General features: G+C 33.4%; 1 protein-coding gene across 8 annotated transcripts in view; it reads left to right on the top strand.

Moving 5' to 3' along the window:
- The window catches only part of Thoc2 (THO complex subunit 2), a 118,099-nt gene that overhangs the window by 31,309 nt on the left and 67,987 nt on the right, over window positions 1-18,803 (top strand). For all 8 annotated transcript variants that reach the window (XM_077107399.1, XM_077107395.1, XM_077107398.1 and 5 more), the window contains exons 5-8: window positions 3,866-3,936; window positions 4,741-4,862; window positions 5,418-5,551; window positions 14,322-14,488. In XM_077107399.1, coding sequence (XP_076963514.1) covers window positions 3,866-3,936; window positions 4,741-4,862; window positions 5,418-5,551; window positions 14,322-14,488 — 494 coding nt within the window. The remainder of the gene's footprint in view (window positions 1-3,865; window positions 3,937-4,740; window positions 4,863-5,417; window positions 5,552-14,321; window positions 14,489-18,803) is intronic.

Here is an 18,803-nt window from a genome sequence, read left to right as displayed (position 1 = left end):
TCCAAAAGTGCTTTTGAGGATGAGTAACCTGCTTTGGAAATGGCAACTTCTTTATTTGTCCAGAATAAATAAGAATTCATGCAGGATAAAAAAGGAATATTTCTTTGACTTAGAACAAAAAGTAGTGTCCCTCTATGGGAAGCACAGACTTAAAAAATAGTGTGGATTACAATTTTTTTTTCTAATTTTAGATTCACAATAAAATAACTTTGAACACTGTTTCCCCCATCACTTTTGTGCTTTCCTAAAACTTTGAATCAAATGGAAACATTTCTAGACATTATGATAATCACTGTAAAACAAGATATCCTCTGAGAGTTTGTCAAACTGTAATGAATATTTTAGCTCATTAATCTTAATCCCTAGAATTAGGTAAATTAAATGTTTCACTGAGAGTCCAGAATTTGATTTCAACAAATATATAAATGTCTGTGCTTGATCCTTTGAGATGTTTCAAATTTCATAATAGTGGTTATGTTGGGAACAGGTCAAATTATATGTGGACTGTGAGTGATAAATGAAAAGAACATGGGGCGACCATGTGTTTTAGTTTTATTTTTCCTGGTATGATTATCGATAGTGCCCTCTTTCAATCTCAAAACTGTCCTTTTTGGAAGATAAAGTACATGTTCCTGCTCTCAGGTGGATTGATTGATTGATGCCAAATAGAAAACCTTTGAAACTTAATTTTTAAAATAGGTACTAAAGATATTTTGTTAGTTTATAAGGAAGTATAATATGAAACAAGTTTCAATTTTGATTTTTTTTTTACAATATATTTGTAAGACTGAAAGACTGATTTGTAGGTGATGTTTTGTGAAAGCTGTTGTTCCTTAATAATAGTGTTAGGTGTCTGGTCATCGTGGTGCCATGCTGAAATCCCAGCTACTCAGGAGACCGAGGCCAGGAGGATTAAAAGTTTGAGGCCAGCCCTAGCAATTTAGACCTTGTCTCAAAATATAAAAGATAAAAGAGGGTGGGACTGTAGTTCATTGGCAGAATGCCCCTTGGGCTCAATCTCCAATACCACCACCACACCAAAACAAACAAAAAAATCAAGAGCATAGTTCGGAATCAATTATCAGCTTACTTGTTCTAGTAATGTCTTTATTAACTTTATTAGCATTTAGTTTCTCTTTATAGTTATTTAAAGTGATATGAATTATTGTTACAAGTCATTGCATATATATATATATATATATATATATATATATATGAAATTGTAGTTGGACACAATACCTTCATTTTATTTATTTTTTTACGTGGTGCTGAGGATTGAACCCAGTGCCTTGCATGTGCTAGGCGAGTGTTCTACTGCTGAGCCACAACCCCAGCCCAAGTCATTGCTTTTTATTGGTAACATGAATTCATTAAGATGATGTTTGGTTCTCTTGGGAAATTTCTTTTAGCTTATCCAGCCCATTTTTACAAGCAAGATTAGGATGGCACAGTTGGAAAGAGAATTTCCCTCACCTGCCCCCTCACTCACCCACCCCAACCCTTGGCAGAAAATAAAATACAATCCAAGGGTGACCCCAGACCAAGGTAGGAGAATAGGAATAAGAATGTGAGCTATCTGTAATGACGATGATGATAACGATGATGCTGATGATGTAGGTGCTATTTTTGGAGCATCTTGTATGTTTTAGGTATTGTATTAACCATTTAATTTAATTTTAATCCTCATAGCATCTTTTGTAAGGTAGGTATGTAGATGAGGAAAATAAGGTTCAGAGAAGTGATTTTTCTATGTTGTCTTTCTAATATGTTAAGAGTTATAAGGGTGCTGTAATTTCCAGGTTCACATAATAACTTGCATGTGAGGTGAAGGGAGTGTGAGAGCTGTAGTAACCTGAAAGCAGGACTCTGTTGTAACTTGATGTGCTGATGTGACCTCTGAGATACTGAGGACAAGAGTTGGAAATGGTTGGGCTTTTTATTAAAATTGAAGGGGAAATTAAAAAGAACTTACTGAAAATTTACTGTGGTCCTGTTAAGCATTTGCTCATATGATCAGAACTTGAGATAATGATATCATAATCATCATGTTAGGTGGCTGAGAGGAGAGTAGCCTTGACTTGAAGAAAATGAATCTGTTCATAGGTTCTCTGATCTTAAGGACCTTGGGGGGGTGAATATTATGGACTTTAGGGCCCTGGAGGATAAGTAGTTATTGGTTCAAAGAATGATTGCAGATTAGCTTCAGCCCTTTCAGGTCAGTATCCTTAAAGTTCTAGATTAAGGAGGAACCAGAAGAACAGATTAATAATGTGAGAAAAGTGAGTCCCTGATGAGAGATAAAAACAAACTAAAAAGTCTTAATGAGAAATTGGAGATTGTATTGCATTTTGCATGCATAGATTACACCCTAACCCCACCCCCCCCCCTTTGGTGCAACAGAGTGCACACAAGGCCTTACACATGCTGGACAAGTGTTTATACCACTGAGCCATATCCCCAACCCTTAACATTTCCTTAATACACTTGAGTTGGCTTTGTACTTAGTTGTAGTGGCCAGGATATGGAGAAATGGCAACTCTTGAAGAAGGAAAGATGAAAAAGGGCCAGAAAAATATGGTTATGTTTGATGATAAATCCCCCTTTCTTTTGATTTTCGGTCTTGACAATAGAAAGTAAACTAAGCAAAGCTGTAAAAGTACTTCTGTTGTTTTGGGAGACCACATAGAGATCAATTTTTATTACTTCACTAAAATTGGTGCCTTTTTAATATTCTAAGTTATCAAATCAGTTAGAGCAATAATCCTGAAATCAGCCTTGTGTGCCTTTCTGCCAATCCTGGTTGGAATTTTTGATGCTTGGCATTTACCACCAATTGTTTTATTTCTGCACATCTCAGATCCAGAACTAGCTTGACAAGCTTTCTGAATAATTTGTTGAAACTCAGGGAGGTCCTGATTTTAAATATTTCAGTAGAAAGAAAATATGAATAATTTTTAATTTAGTGACTAGAATTGTCATTCAAAATAAGATGTTAAGTATCTTTTAGTATTGTCTTTTCAAAATGTTGGTGGCCAGGTAACTTAGAATATGTTAGCTTGAGCAAGGTGGCCATTGTCAGAGGTTTGAGAGTTAGAGGATCTTTGAGTTAAAAGATATTTTGTCATTACCCAGTTCAACTTTGCAATAAAGGAAATCATCCCTTTGTTAGTGTTTCCAAGAAGTGATAATTAAACTTGAATATTTCACTTTTTTAAGAATAGTATTATTGTTATTTTTTGGGACTGGAGATTGAACCCAGTGGTGCTTTACTACTGATCTCACCCTTTTCATTTTGAGGCAGGGTCTCCCTAAGGTGCTTAGAGACTTGCTAAATTGCTGAGGTTAGCCTTAAATTTGCAATCCTCCTGCCTTAGCCTCTTTGAGTTGTTGGGATTACAGGTATGTTCCACTGTGCCCAGCTGTGAAAACAGTATATATTTTTTAAGCTATGTTGCTTCTAATGCCAGAGCAGGTTGTTCCTGTGTGACCAACTTACTATTTTTATGGATATATCATAGGTGATAGGGTCACTCTCTAATATCAGGAGAAATTAAAGCATTCATATACATATGAAAGATATCTCATGTTACTATGATTCTAAATTTTCCCAAATTCAGAATGAAGCATTTTAAAATCAGCTAGTCTTGGGGCTGGAGTTGTGGCTCAGTGGTAGAGAATTTGCCTAGCATGTGTGAAGTACTGGGTTTGATTCTCAGCACCACATATAAATAAATGAATAAAATAAAGGTCCACCAACATCTAAAAAAAATTTCAAAAATAAAATTAGTCATTAAAAAATGAGCAATTTATTTTAGTGCTAAGGAAGTCTAGTCAAATTTTTAATCTTTCTTTTTCATCATTATAGATATTGAGACAAATTGTTTAGAAGAAAAAAGCAAGAGAGACTATTTTACACAGTTGGTATTAGCATGTTTGGTAAGTTTAAAAAAAAATATGTTCCTTTTCTAAATTTTTCATTTAAAAGTTATAATCACAGTTACGTTAATGGACAAGAATATTGACATGCTATGGACTTCAATATAAGGTGAGATTTGGGTTTTGGAATTGAGTGTTTCATGAAATTAGACATGCTGTTTCTATGACATAAGCTTGTTACCAAATCATTTAAACTGTATAAGAAAAACGTTTCAGTGATATTCCTGACCTAGTAAGTTCCTAACAAAGAAAAAGGTAAGCATTTATAAATAAAGTAAGTTGAAATGGTTGTAGATAGCTTTTAAACTGAATTTTTTCATAAACTCTTTATTAGGCAAGGACAAGATGGAGGTAGTTTAAAAATAATAAATTCTAGAACTTGTTATAATCATTGTCTAGGAACCAAGTAGGAATGCCATTACTCTGACCTTGAAGAATATCCTGTCTTTGCTGTTGGAATTTGACTTACAGTAGAAACTAGAGGAGGCCAAAGTACGTACTGTATTATCTTAAATGAAAATTCAGTTAAGACAGACTCAATGAGAATTTCATCTGTAGTTCTTATTGTTTGATGGCAGTGTATAGCATGCTTATAATTTTTAAGTAAATTTTTGGAAAGAGCTGTATACTATATATTTCATTACTTGTAGTCATTTTTGTTTACTAGGCTTTCCAAGCCTTTTTGCAAATTATAATTTGTGTTTTTTGTATTCTTGTAAAAAAGTTTTTTTAATATATTTAAGATTGTGGATGCATCGTTGGAATGCTAAAGAATAAAAGTTCTTTAATTATTTTTTAATACAGTATTTAGTTTCAGACACAGTTCTAAAGGAACGCCTGGATCCAGAAACATTGGAATCATTAGGGCTTATCAAACAATCACAGCAATTCAATCAAAAGTCTGTTAAAATCAAGACAAAACTTTTGTAAGTATATATATCTTATGTTGCAGATCAAATAGCTGAATGTGCTTTCTCATTTTAAATACTAGCAGTTTCTAAGTGTACTTTGAAGAATTTTTTTTGTGATTAGCCTGGGTCTTGTGTTTTTTGCCTTCTAAAAGTAGCCTAAGATAATTGAGTCGGCAGTGGGTTTTACATGTGTGAAACCAATGTTAATTTTGTCCATTATAAAGTTAAAATAATACTCAATGCTTTGTATTATTAGCAATAAAATAATTTCATAGCTATGACCATATTCTATATCAATAATGGAAATAATGGTTTGTTATTGTTCCTTGGTATTAGTAATATTCTTTCCTTTTGTTACTGGTATTCCCCATGTAAGTAATGTTAGGGTTCTTTTATGAACTACTGTTGCTTTCTATACTAAAAGAGACACAATGAGGTTAACTGTCTATCAATAGCCATTTTTATGATTGTTTTAACTTAGAGATATTCAATGAGAAGAATATACTATTCTGTACAAGCTTGTTAATTGAAATTCAATTTTTCTCTTTAATGATATTTCTCTGATTTCAGTTATAAGCAACAAAAATTCAATTTGTTAAGAGAAGAAAATGAAGGTTATGCCAAGCTGATTGCTGAATTGGGGCAAGATTTATCTGGAAATATTACTAGTGATTTAATCTTAGAAAATATCAAATCTTTAATAGGTAAGATATATACACTCTATATGTTACGTATTTTTTCACCCGGTGAATAATATCCATAAAGATAAAAGGCTTATATTACATATAATTATAAAGATAAAAGGCTTGTATTACATGTAATTATTTTTATTTAAGAAATAAGAAGTGTCTAGCTTATACTTTTAGTATTTTATCAGTAATTATAAAATTTAACATGGTATTCCTGAAAAATCTTTTTGTTACCTGTTACTTATGTGTTTATATTAGTTCTTGTTCTTTCTAGCATGTCTGTATTCTTAAGTATTTCTCAATCATCTTATAGAGGGCAGAAAATAAATGTGAAAACTTTAATAAATCTTCAGTGCATTCCTGAAACCTGGGCATCTATTGGTTCTTTTGGACTTGATTTTTAAAAATCTCTTTAAGGAGACTTTGATGCACATTATCTTTATAACAGCCTCTTGCAGAATGTGTGAAAGTGTAATAGATAAGAGCTGTGTTATTCTCCCTCCCTTTTAAGTAACATTTCTATAGCATTATTTATTTGCATTGAGCATTTGGAGGGTTAATTTCTATAAAAAGGTTGAATGAATCATAGAAAAATAGGGTAATCTTGATTTTCTGAGAGCAGAAAGATTTTCTGCGATTATTTCCTAGGTGTTGTGTTGTTTAGGGAAGATTTTGCAACACTATGCTCTGTTAGATTTTTGAGACCTGCAAGAGGAGTCTTATTTCCTGCTCATTGATTTTTATCTTGTAGAATGCTTTCCCCCAGCTTCTTGGTGGTTCTTTGTTTTTGCAATTTATATGTGATTAAGAAAGCTGGTGGTTTAATTCATATCCCCTTCCTCCAATGCTTTCTGTAAGCACTCAAATAAAATTATACTTATTACAGTCTTCCTTGTTCTTTGGTTTGGCTTTTGGTAACCAAAAAAGTGTAGAAGGTAAGGCAACTTTAAGTTTATCTTTTTCTTTGAAATACGTCTAGTTCTGGCAGTTCTACTTTCTTTGCTACTTCTGCTCTGTGTTGATTTAACATCAGGATGAGTGGTCTTCTAGAGTGGCAGGACTCTTGCTTACCTGTTTGGCAATGATTCATTTTTAAAAGTTCTCCTATAATTGTTCTTTTCTTTCTAGGGTAAGCTCTACATTTTCCCTACAGTAGTTTTTAAAATCTCTTTTGAGAAGCTTGTTAGTACTGTTGCATTATTTGTCTTTCCTGTATCTTGTCGTGTACTTAAGATAGTATTCCCTCCATAAAAATACTGTGATATGTAAGCTTCTCAGTCCTTTGTTTTCACTGTTGACATTTTTATTTCTTCTGGGTTTTTTTTTTTTTTTTTTGGTCCTCATGAATTTATACCTTTTTATTCCTTTGTTATTTTGGGCAACATTTCAAAGGGATTTGCTTGAAGGTGTGCTTTTATCTAACTGGAAAATGTACATTACTTTTCTTCTAATTTGCTCTCATAGAGAGCAGGATATGTTACTGTCTGTGAAGAACAAATGTGACAATTATCACCATAAGTTCATGACATATGTGGATATTCCATGAGTATAAACGGTTTGATTTCTTGGGCTGCCTCTTTGCTCTAACCCATCAAGTATATAGACTAGATGCACTCAAAACAGCAGCTCTTCAAGCCTTTCTTGACTACCCCTGTCAATACTCCCTGTTGTTCCCTGATCATTTTTCTTCTTAACAATTATGACCTTATAATGTACAGTCAGCCCTCTCTATCTGCAGATTAAACTAACTGTGGGTTAAAAGCATTCAGGGAAAAAATTAAAACAGTACTAAATGTCTAGAGACTTTTCTTGACATTAATCTCTAAATAATATTGTGTGATACCTACAGTGTATTAGGAACATTATGTATATTTTATGTTGTCTTAGAAATTATAAGTAATCTAGAGATGGTTTAAAGTATACAAGAGGATATATGTAGGTCACATGCAGATAATGTTCCATTTTATATAAGGGATTTGAGCATGTGTAGATTTTGATAACCTTAGATATTCTGGAACAAACTCTCAAATACTGATGGACAACAGTACTGTGTATTTTATCCTCCTTGTTCCCACTAAATGTATACTCTATGAGGACAGCATTTTTTTTTGGTCTGGTTTGTTTAGTACCTTTTCCTCACTGCCTTGTATGTGGGTGCTAAATAAATCCTGGGTAGAAAATGAATTACTCCTTCTCCCTTTCTTACAGAGTTCATAGTGGTTCTTATCCTCTTCCCCGACTTGGAGAAATTTAGAAAGTTTATGTCCCATGCCCAGTCCTTGTTTCTCTGTGGCAGATGACCTCTCATTCCCCCTGGTTGCCTGAGAAAGGAACTTTTGATGTGAAAATTGAAGTCAAGACTTTAATTCCAATGAGTATTCTTTTGAGTGTACGAATTTGTTAAGATTCCCTCTCATTGCAAACTCCATCTTAGACCTCATCTCTTCTGACTAGAACAGCACACTAACAAGGCATCTTATTTTTCATAACATCTTCAGATGGATTTCTCTGTGTTTATTCCCACTAGTTTCTCTTTGGGAGCCATCTAGAAAGGTGTAATACCTTCCACAAAACTATTTTATATCCGCTTTCCTTCACTAACCATTGTCAGTTTGTTAATGAAGGAGAGGTATGTGTAAGATAGGTGCACTTACATTCAGGGTACATTACTAGAGATAATGTAAGCTAGGTGTACTTATATTCAGTGTACTTGGTTTGATAGAAAAATCCTTATTTATTATCCTTTAGCTAAAAGGCAATTGTTTGCTCCCTAAAAGATTGTGGCACAGCAGAATGTTTATATCTTATTTGACAGCCTGGGGCTATTTATTTATTGCATGTGCATGCAGAGAAGCAGAACTATTATGAATCTGTAGGGTGGTTGCAATCTCATGTCTGACACTAAATTTGAATGACTTACTAAAGAGCATTGAAGAGTGATTAGTAGACTCTTGATCTGCCAAGTCATATATAGATCCTTTCAGGTGGTTCTTGCATCAGGGTGGCAAAAAGCATCTTTTTTAGAAATTAGAGGAAAGAATATTAGAGTTGGGCTCCTTTGGTTGAATTATTAAGTATACTACCCTTCTGGATGCCCTTCAAAAAATCAAAACATCTTGTTATATGCCCTAAATATATGCAATAAAAAAGTGATTGATAGGTATTCTTTCCTTCTAAATCAGTAGTTAGCAAATTTTTTTTGTAAGAGGTAAGAGTTTTTTTTCTTCTTAAGTTTTTGGGGTCATGTTTTTTGTTGCAACTACTCACTCTGCCATTATAGGGTGAAAGTAGCCACAGATAGTACATAAATATGACTGTTTCAGTGAAACTTTATTTATAAAAACAGCCAAATGGATTTAACCCACAGGTCATAGCTTGTTGATTTTTGATATATCCATATCTCTCTCTCTCTATATATATATATGTCTATATATCTCTATAGATATATAGACATATATAGATATATCTGCCTAAAAACTAGTCATGGAGCTACTTTACTTGAGCTTAGTTTTGGAGATTAAGAATGATTCTTCTTTGGTTTTGGGGTTAGCAGTTCCAGGGTCTAGTTGTCCTAAGCTCTAATCCTTATTTTCTCCTAGAATTAAGAGTTCAGAACCTTCATTTGTTGCTTGGTGTCTAAAGTTGTAGATCACCTAGGAAAGATATGGTCTTTGACCTTTTACCTTCACCAGTTCTCTTGGTTTCTTGTCAAATGATCAGAGAAATATTGAAAACAAAGTAATACCCCAAGCCAAACAGTTTTTTTTTCCCCCTCGGGAAGATTATAGTACACTTAACCCCTTTGACGACATTATTTTGAGAATAGTTAGTATTTAATTATCTTTGGATTAATTTGAAAACTGGTTCATTTAGCCCAGCTGCATCTTGTCATCATGTCAGCTTTCTCCTATTCCTTTGAAAGGGAAGCTATTTGGCTGCCAGCTTTACTTAAAATTTGGCTTTATTAAAATTTCTTGACTGTGTTAATTAAAAAGTCATTTTTTCCTTCTGCTATGAAAACAGTGATTAATGTTTTTAAGCATAGGCTTTTTAAAAAAATAATACTTTTATTAACTATATTTTTCTGCATCTTGATTTATTTTTTTTACCCTGAGATGCTGTTTTTTTTAAACAAACACTATTTTGCAGAAATAGTCTAGCGTAAGTTTTTTTAACTGTTGAGAGGTGATTTAACAATTCCAAATATAGTATTTCCTATCAGTTTTTCAAAGCTATTAACAAAAAAGTTTTATTCTACTTTTAAATATATCAAGCACTTCTAAATATCTAGAACTAGATATTTTACAAAAGAACTTGTCTACTATGCACGTAGCACTGGTAAGTAAAACTGAACATATGGCAATGGTTATAATATGAGGTTATCTTCTAATACAACCATTTTTTCCTTGAACCTTTCCCTCCTCACTTCTTTCTTTCTACTTTCATTCCAGTGGACAAGTATAGGCATATGTAATATTTACAGATGGCTGAACAAATTCATATCCAGAAGTCATTTATAGAGTACAAATTTTCCTATGAATTTCAACACAAAATGTACAAAATATATTAATTTTACTAACTGCTTGGTCATATATGGCAACCTCTTTAATATCTAGAGACGAGATGTTTCAAAACTGGGACTCATTTGTCCATTATATGTACTATATATAGAGCAAAACAAAATGCACAAAACAGAAAACTGATATCTAAAAATGTTCAAGTATGAACACATTAACATACTACCTTTTGCAATTGCTTCCCTCCTACCTCCTCCACATCATTGAACAAGTGCGGACAGTACTACATTGCTCAGAATGGTGGCTTAACAGTTCTATTCCCAAAAGACAATATTTCATAGGAATTTTAGCAAAGAGATATTTACAAATATTTTATTAAGTATTATTATCTTATATGTGAGATATCGCTTATATTTTATTATTAAAATATATTTTACTACCTCAACATTTAATATACAGTGGTTATTTCTAAACTTCTAGAGACAGTAGATGTTTTAAGTACGGACTCAATTTGTTTACTATGTACCTGACAGTCTTGAATAAACTGTACACATGTAACAGTAGTTCTAATTTGAAAATGTCTTCAAAATATGAGTATTATGGTCCTTCACTGACCCAGTGGGCTATAATCAAGCCTAGATTTTTATTAGCTTGTTTCTAAAGGAATTCTTTTCAAATTCCAAATATTTCCTTTTGTTAAAAGCATGGTTTTTCTATCTCATAAGGTCTCTTTTGTCAGAGATATGATGATTGAGTCTGTAATTTTGTTTTCTTTTCTGAAATGTGTAAATTGAACATCTCTCCTAGTCATATTTACAATATTATCTTGGTCTATTATTGTCCTGCTAAGAATTTCAATTTGACCTTATTCCTACAATAACCATTGTCAGTTTAATCATATTTCTTGTCTCTAGTTGTATTCACTCTAATATAATGACCATCTATCTGGTCCATCTTTGGGGAAATTCCAGGTATTTTGCAGTGCATTTCTTCCAGTATCTATCATCCAAAATGTGTGAACTCTCCTTGAGGATAGAGGGACCTGGAACATAGTGGGTAGTTATTTAATATTTATTTAAATAAAGTAAGGAATCCCTAGCCATTACAGTTTGTCATTTGTTTATTTTTCTGCTTGTTCTCTTCTATGGTTTCCTGATTGTTCCTCCAAAGGCATTTGTGTGTGTGTGTGTGTGTGTGTGTGTGTGTGTGTGTGTGTATTCCTTAATATAATTGGTGGTAGAGGTAGGGAGCTAGCCTTATGATTCCTTATAAGATCACTTGTCTATTGATGCTTGAGTAGAGAAAAACCTTTATAAGATGCCTTAACACAAGAGTGCCTGTCACAGCCACCATTATAAAAAGTATTTTTTGTATAGTCAAGTTTATTATTATTAGAGTTTCATTATTCATGAAATAGGTTAACTGTTACTTAACACATTAAGATTAAAAAAAAAAGATTTTCTAAACCTTCAATTTGACTACTTTTATAAACAGAATTTATTGGACTAACTTAAGATACTTGAGGTTAGTAGTTTCCAGTTTTTCTTTTGTGAAAGCTACAAGGCTGATATCTGTTATTTATTTATAAAAACACGTATCTCTTCTTTCATATTGCTGCCTTAAATTGAACCTAGAAAGAAATGGTAGTTAACAGCATAGATTACTGATAGACTACCCTTGATGAAGGAATACTGTTAAATAGAACATGTCATTGGTTCTCAGTTTATAAACTTCAAAGTAAAGTGAAAGGAATACTTAAAAGATTTCCATCTAACATATTGCTCTTCTACTCCTTAATCACAAGTTTTGTCTATGTGGCTTAATGTGTGACTATTGGCCAGCTGGTTTTGAAAATTTTATTCAATGTCTCTTTGGTTCTCCATGATAAAGTGTTATTCCTTTTTAGTGCTTTTATATTATTTGTTTTTAAAATTTTTGCGTGGCACTGGGGATTGAACTCAGGGTCTCTCACCTGCTAGGCAAGTGCTCTGCCATTGAGCTATAGCCATAGCCCTAGTAATTTTGTATTACATGAAGTTGTTGTAAGATTGGAGAATTTACTGGGTCTTACACAATCTATTGTCAGTGTTATAGCAATTTGATTGTAGTTTTTCAGTTTCATTGAGGCATAATTGATGTACACGTCTGTGAAAACAGCACCCAAACAAGATAGTGCATATTCCTGTCTTTTTCCTTCAAATACCCTCTTATCTTTTGGTATTATCTTCCATTACTCCTCCTTTTCTTCTCCCCAGGCCACCATAGATCTGCTTTCTGTCACTTTAGATTAGTTTGCTTTTTCTTGTCTGGCTTATTTCATTCAGCATTATTACTATTTTAGCATGATTATTTTTTCTGTCTTTGTGCCTGTATCAATAGTTCTTTCCTTTTTATTGCCGAACAGTATTTGACTATGCATGCTACCCTTGTATTAGACTATTTGTCTATTCATTCACATGTTTGTGGACATTTGGGAGTGTTTCCTATTACAAACAATGCTGCTATGAACATTGGTGTACAAGTCTTTGTATTAACACAGATATTTCTTTCTCTTGGGTAAGTAGCCTAGGAACGGAGTAGCTGGGTCATATGGTACATTAACTTTTAAAGAAACTGCAAGTTTAGCAAAGTAGTTGTACCATTTTACATTCCCACTAGCAGCATTTTGGAGGTACAGAGGGAGGCAAAATATTTAGGAGTTTTTTTTCTCCACGCTTTTGGAAAACATTTTTGAATAATTTACAAAAACTTGGAACTCTTATTGGTAAGATATCATATTTTTGTCCTTTTTTTCTTCCTTAGTGTGCGAAATTGAAAAAAAAAACAGTGTTCTTAAATGTGTCACATAAAAGAGGAAAAAAATACTTGTATTTGGATTATTTGGTTTTCTGAGTGATTGGTAAGATACTAAGAAACAGATGTTAGTATGGCATTAATAAAATAAGTGTGGAGTTAGTAGAAGTAACTTTGAAGATCCTCTAAAAAGGTTTGGGGCAGGAATATGTTTATATAAGAGTTTTCTTGGAAAAATTCCTTCAGTTGACCATCATGAATTTATAACTTCAAATATTTAACCTCAAATATCTCCCTAAATCCAGCACAGTTCTTTACTATTAGAAGAAACCAGTGTTTCTTTGCTGGCCCAATGATGTGGTTAGTTTGCATTTAGGGGCTCAATATCTAATGAAAAAATACATAATTTACAATACTAGAGTCCCATTCAGCTTTATACAAAGCATGTGGGAACTGACGGAACAGCAGATGGATATCACATGCTCACTCCAGGTCATAAGAATATGTTTTATTGAAAGGAATGGTATGTAGAATTGCTTATATTATTTACATTATTTCTCTTTTTTTTGCCATGTGCAGATGGTTGAATTCTCATAACTTAAATGTATATATGATACAACTTCACTATAATATCATTGTGGTAACAGCTGAAGCTGAATTCATATAGAGTTAAAAAACAGGGTAGGGAGGTTGGTAGGAATGATCAGGTCCAATTGCCTCAAAGTTCACACTAGGAGATTAGCATGGATAAGTAGCCAGTGGACACCTAGTCAGTGCCCCACCCCTTTCCTTCCCATGCTCTCCCTAGGTTGGTTGTTTTCTTCCTTTTTTTCTTGTGTCATCTAAACTTCTTTGTCATTCCCCGATTCCCTAGGTGTTCTCTATCTCTTTGGTATCAGTAGACTACCACTTTTTCCTTTAGGATGCTAACAAAAAACTATCAATATAAATCAGTGGTACAAGTATATTTTGTAGCTTTGTTGTATATGTAAGATAAACTATTCATGATTCTAAAAATGATAGTCCAAATTCATGAGTCTAAACTTTAAACATATATTGGTGTTCTACATACTTTTCCCTAAAACATTTTTCAAAATTGCTTTAGTTGCCTATTTTGCTAAGAATTAGTAATGTGGATCTCTTTCACTAATCTGAGTAATCAAGAACTGATGAGATAGTATGACATAGAAGCATGTTTATTTGATTGATATCATAGGATCTAGGCTCCAACCCAGTTCTGTCATTAACCCATTCTATGATTTTGGGCAAGTCACGTTCTTATCTGTAAAATGCATGGTGTTCTTATAATTTTGGAAGTTATGAAGATTTTCCTCCAAAAGAGGGGGAGTAAACTAAAAAGAAGTTGTTTTTGAAACCATTTTTTATCTTGCTGTATGTTATCCCTGAAAGTTAGTGGCTTTAGTAGAAATGTCATATAATCACTTTTGAATTTGTGTATATCTCATCTGTTACAGGATGCTTTAATCTGGATCCCAATAGAGTTTTGGATGTCATTTTAGAAGTGTTTGAATGCAGGCCAGAACACGATGACTTCTTTATATCTTTATTAGAATCTTACATGAGTATGTGTGAACCGCAAACACTGTGTCATATTCTTGGGTTCAAATTCAAGTTTTACCAGGTAAAAAAAATATATATGTATATACAGATTAAATTCATACTTTTATGTACATAATTTAATTTGAGTTTCATTTATAAATGATTTGTTTCAGCTCTGATTTATTTAAAGCAATGGAGAGCTAATGATGCATCATAATGAGTACCATACTAGTAGTATGAATGATGTGGTGTGAAAGCATAGAGGAAAGCATGATTAAATTTTGTCTCAGAAAAGATGGAGTCAGGGAAGACTTTATTGATGTAACCTTTTTTTGACCTGGTCTTTAAAGAATAAGTAGGAGTTTGTTATAAGTTTTCTATGCAGGAGTGGTAAACAGTGTGATAGTGAAGATGTGGTGGTGTGAATATACATAACTGATTGAAGGAATGGTCCAGGTCTAGAATGTGCCTGGATTATAAAATGGGAAAAGAAAGGACAGAAAATGACTTTGGAAAGGTAGGTGCACTTTAGTTGTCATAGGCCTTGAATGTTGTGTCAAGATTAGAATTTTATTATATAGAAAATGGCTATTGGAATTTTTTTATGGACATGAATAAGTACATGAGGCATATCTTACATAATTTTTCATTGAGTCTCTACAAAAGCTATCAAGCTAATCTATGCCTCTGGTTATTTTTTTCAAATTCATCCTTCATATTATCACTGTTATATTCTTAAAAGATTTAATTGAGGTTCAAAAGTCTTTGCTTAAAAGGCTGGGGTTGTGACTGAGCAATAGAGTGCTCACTTAGCAAGTGCGAGGCCCTGGGTTTGATCCTTAGCACCACATAAAAATAAATAAATAAAATAAAGGTATTGTGTCCAACTATAACTAAAAAATAAATATTTAAAAAAATCTTTGCTTATAGCATGAAATCCAAATGTATATGTGTAGCAGAAAAAGCTCATCACAATCTGGCACTGTTCTTTTTTCCTCAGACTTATCGTAGTCATTTTTTTTTTCCTTAAATCTGATATTCTAGTCATTATCAAATGACTAGCTACTTCCCACATTTAGTTATAGACATTGCTATAAACTTTTGTTCATGCAGTTCCTTATAACTAGAAAACCCTCTTTTCTTCATCTTGTGAACTCCTATTTATTTTTTTAAGAATAAATGTGCTACTTGCTCTATAAAGTCTTAACTGGCACTTCACCTATTCAGAATTGGTCATTTCTTAATCTGTATTCACATAAAACCTGACACACACATTTCTAACACTTCATCAGGTTACATTAGAATAAACTTTTTTTTTTTGCCAGATTGTGAGCCATATAGGGCAGATTCTAAGTTTTATTAATGTCTGGAATTAGCCTATGGTAAATGTTTATTAATTGTAAATGTGTGTTCTATGTTTTATGAATATAATTCTCTTGAGAGCAGGGAATATTTTAATTTAATAAGGCCTCCAATATACTTTTGGTATAGCTTTGCTGATGTGCCTACTTACCTGGGATAATCAGCTAGTCAAAAAATTCTCATTCATTGAATGTTAATTATATCCTGTTGCTTTGCTAGACACTGGTAGTACTTTGCTGAAGAGGAAGGTCTATCCCTGTACTCTTGGAGCTTGTGTTTAGGATAATAAGAATGATATAGCATCTACTGCCTCTGCTTATCTTTTATTTGTGCATTCCCTGGAATGGTCCAGGAGATAGAATGCTCCAGAAGATAAAGCAGATCAGAATTCAAAAGCATATAGCTTTCAAGCCCAAACAAGGTGCATGGCAGCGTTTTGGGCAAGAGAGTACTACACATTTGTTTAAAAATTAGCAATGGCAGGGTGTTCCTTTTCCTGTCAGGAGCCTGAGAAAACACTCTTAGTATAAGGAAATAGTTTCAAGTACTCCATCAGATTTTAAGAGGCAGCATGATTGCTTTGGGTTTGAGAACATGAAGCCAGCCTCTGTGGCAAAAGGGTAGCCAACATTTAACTTTGGGCATGATTAATTAGAATATATGTTAGGGTTTTGGGTACTGTAGATTTTAGAGTATATCACAGTGAATAATGATGTTATCATCAAGTTATCTCAGTGGTTGGTTTTAGAATAAAAAATCTTATGAAAATATTCTTATGTAGCTTTCTTTTGAGCTGAATTAAAGTATACTGGAGAAGTGCCTGGCAGTTTTCAAATAATCCTTTTTTTATATATAGATAGTGGGCATTGTTTTTCTTATAAGAAGTATCCATCCAAAAAATATCTGATTTAGAAATAACCTGTTATTGGAAGGAGTGAGTCTCATATTGCTTTAAGTAATACTGGTCCACCGTTTTTGGTTTCTGTTGCTAGGAACATTTTTTCTATTATTAAGGTTGTTTCTGTTCTAATTGTTAACATTGTTTCTATTCTAATTGCAGTAGAAAAATTGTTTCCTTGTGAGAATCTGTTGTATCCAGGGCCACTAAAGGTAGGGAAAGAAATATCAGGGATTTTAGTTATTTTGTGATCTGGGAAGAAAAGTAAGGAAAGTTATGAAAATCAAAAACTTCTTAGGAAATATATCCTTGAGAATTGGTTCCCAGGCATGTATGGTCAACCTGTAGTTTGCCTAACTCCACCATCCCCCTTTTCCATGACTTCCTGAAGATGTTTCCTCTCCTTTCTCCCAACCCATATTTTGACCAATTGGGAATTGTTTGGGACAGCAGGCTTCTGTAGGCAGAACTAAATTTTCCTACTATGATGTTGGCAAGAGGGATTTAATTCTAATATCAACCTTGGATATTGAATGTTTTGACTTGGAAAAGTAATAGAAGATGTAAGCAGTTTTAAAGCACATGATCATTTTGAAGAGTAGGGCAGGCACATCTCTGTTCCTCTTACAGGGTTAAGGGAAATACAGGGATAAGGTAAAGCACAAAGAACAGTAGGAAAGAAGTGCTACGAAGTGTAAGGGTACTAAAAGGCAAGTTTGGCTGGAGTTGTTTTGCCACAGGAAAAGAGATTGTGGCTCTCATCTGTGTCCCAACTCCTTGATTTCTGGTTCAAAACAGTGTTAACGTGGTCAAGCCCTGTTATGCTTACCCCAAATTCATTCATTTAAGAAATGTTGATTGAACACCTCTTGGGTACTAGGTGCTGAGGCTACATCTGTAAACAAATAGAAAGATTTTTTAGACTTTCTTAATTACGCTCATCTCTTCCCCACTACACAGCATTGAATAATATTGACAAGGCAAATCCCTAGAAGACTCTACCTTTTGGATTTATATAATTACTTTTTCACAGTTGGATTAATTTGTTCTTTGTCCCTGTATTTCTTATATACTTGGAGTTGGGTCTAAAGGCTTGATTATACTGAGTAAAATGATTAATGACAAAAATATATGGTTATAATGTTGTATATTGCATAACTCTAATGACTGTCTTTAAATGATTCAGTAATGGTGGCAGCCAGATGCCTCCATTATACAGTGACATTCCCCTTCTCATCAGTAGCAAGGTAAATACTATGTCATCTTGTGAACATTCAGTTTCTTATCAGCCTTTTGTTAAATGGTTTATAATCCATGGTTAATCCTTTTTTGAGCCACATTTTTTTTCTTAGATGTTCTAAATTGCTGATTTACTAATGCTAATTTACCTCTATAATCATTAGCTGTCATTCTTCAACAAAGAAGAGCTGCCCTTTATCAGCTCAGGCCATTTGGTTTCCTTAAAAATGCAGTTTCTACTGGAAAGTCAGACATGTGCTTTAATTTTTCCCATTAATTACCAGCTGTCAGAGTAAAGAGTTTCTTTAGTAGTAATCTCCAGTGGTGATATGAATGGTGAGTGGGTGTGTGGGATGTGCTTGTGCATATTTGTGTTGATTTTAATTTTCAAAGGATTCATCTGATTGATTATGGTAGCAGTGAATGTTGATGAGGTTCTAAATATATTTTGAAGATATTGCAATAGTAGTTTTTGATGGATTGGATGCAGGATGTGAGAAAGTAGAGTGGAGGACTATTCTGAATTTTTTTTGGACCAAGCAGCTATAAAGATGGTATTATCTACTGAGATGCGGAAAACTTCAGGTGAAATGGGTTCAGAATGTTGGAGGTAGGAATGTAGAATTCAGTTGTGTATGTGTTAATTTTTGAGATCTGTGTTCCATATCCAAGTGTAAATAACTGATATTTGAATCTGGTAAATCACTGAATTTGAATCAATAACTGGATGCATGGAATCTAGTGTTCAGGAGAAAGGACTGGGCTACAAATAGAAATATGTGTATCAAAAGCATATGGATGCTATTTAAAGTTGTGACATTGGATGAAGTCAGCAAAGTTTGGATATAGAGAGAAATAGGAAAGACCTAAGGACTAAACACTGGGGCACTTCAGTTGT

The sequence above is a fragment of the Callospermophilus lateralis genome, chromosome X (assembly GCF_048772815.1).
Source record: "Callospermophilus lateralis isolate mCalLat2 chromosome X, mCalLat2.hap1, whole genome shotgun sequence".
NCBI classification, from domain to species: Eukaryota; Metazoa; Chordata; class Mammalia; order Rodentia; family Sciuridae; genus Callospermophilus; species Callospermophilus lateralis.
The sequence above is the reverse complement of the archived record's forward strand: the minus strand, read 5'-3'. Positions and strand labels throughout refer to the sequence as shown.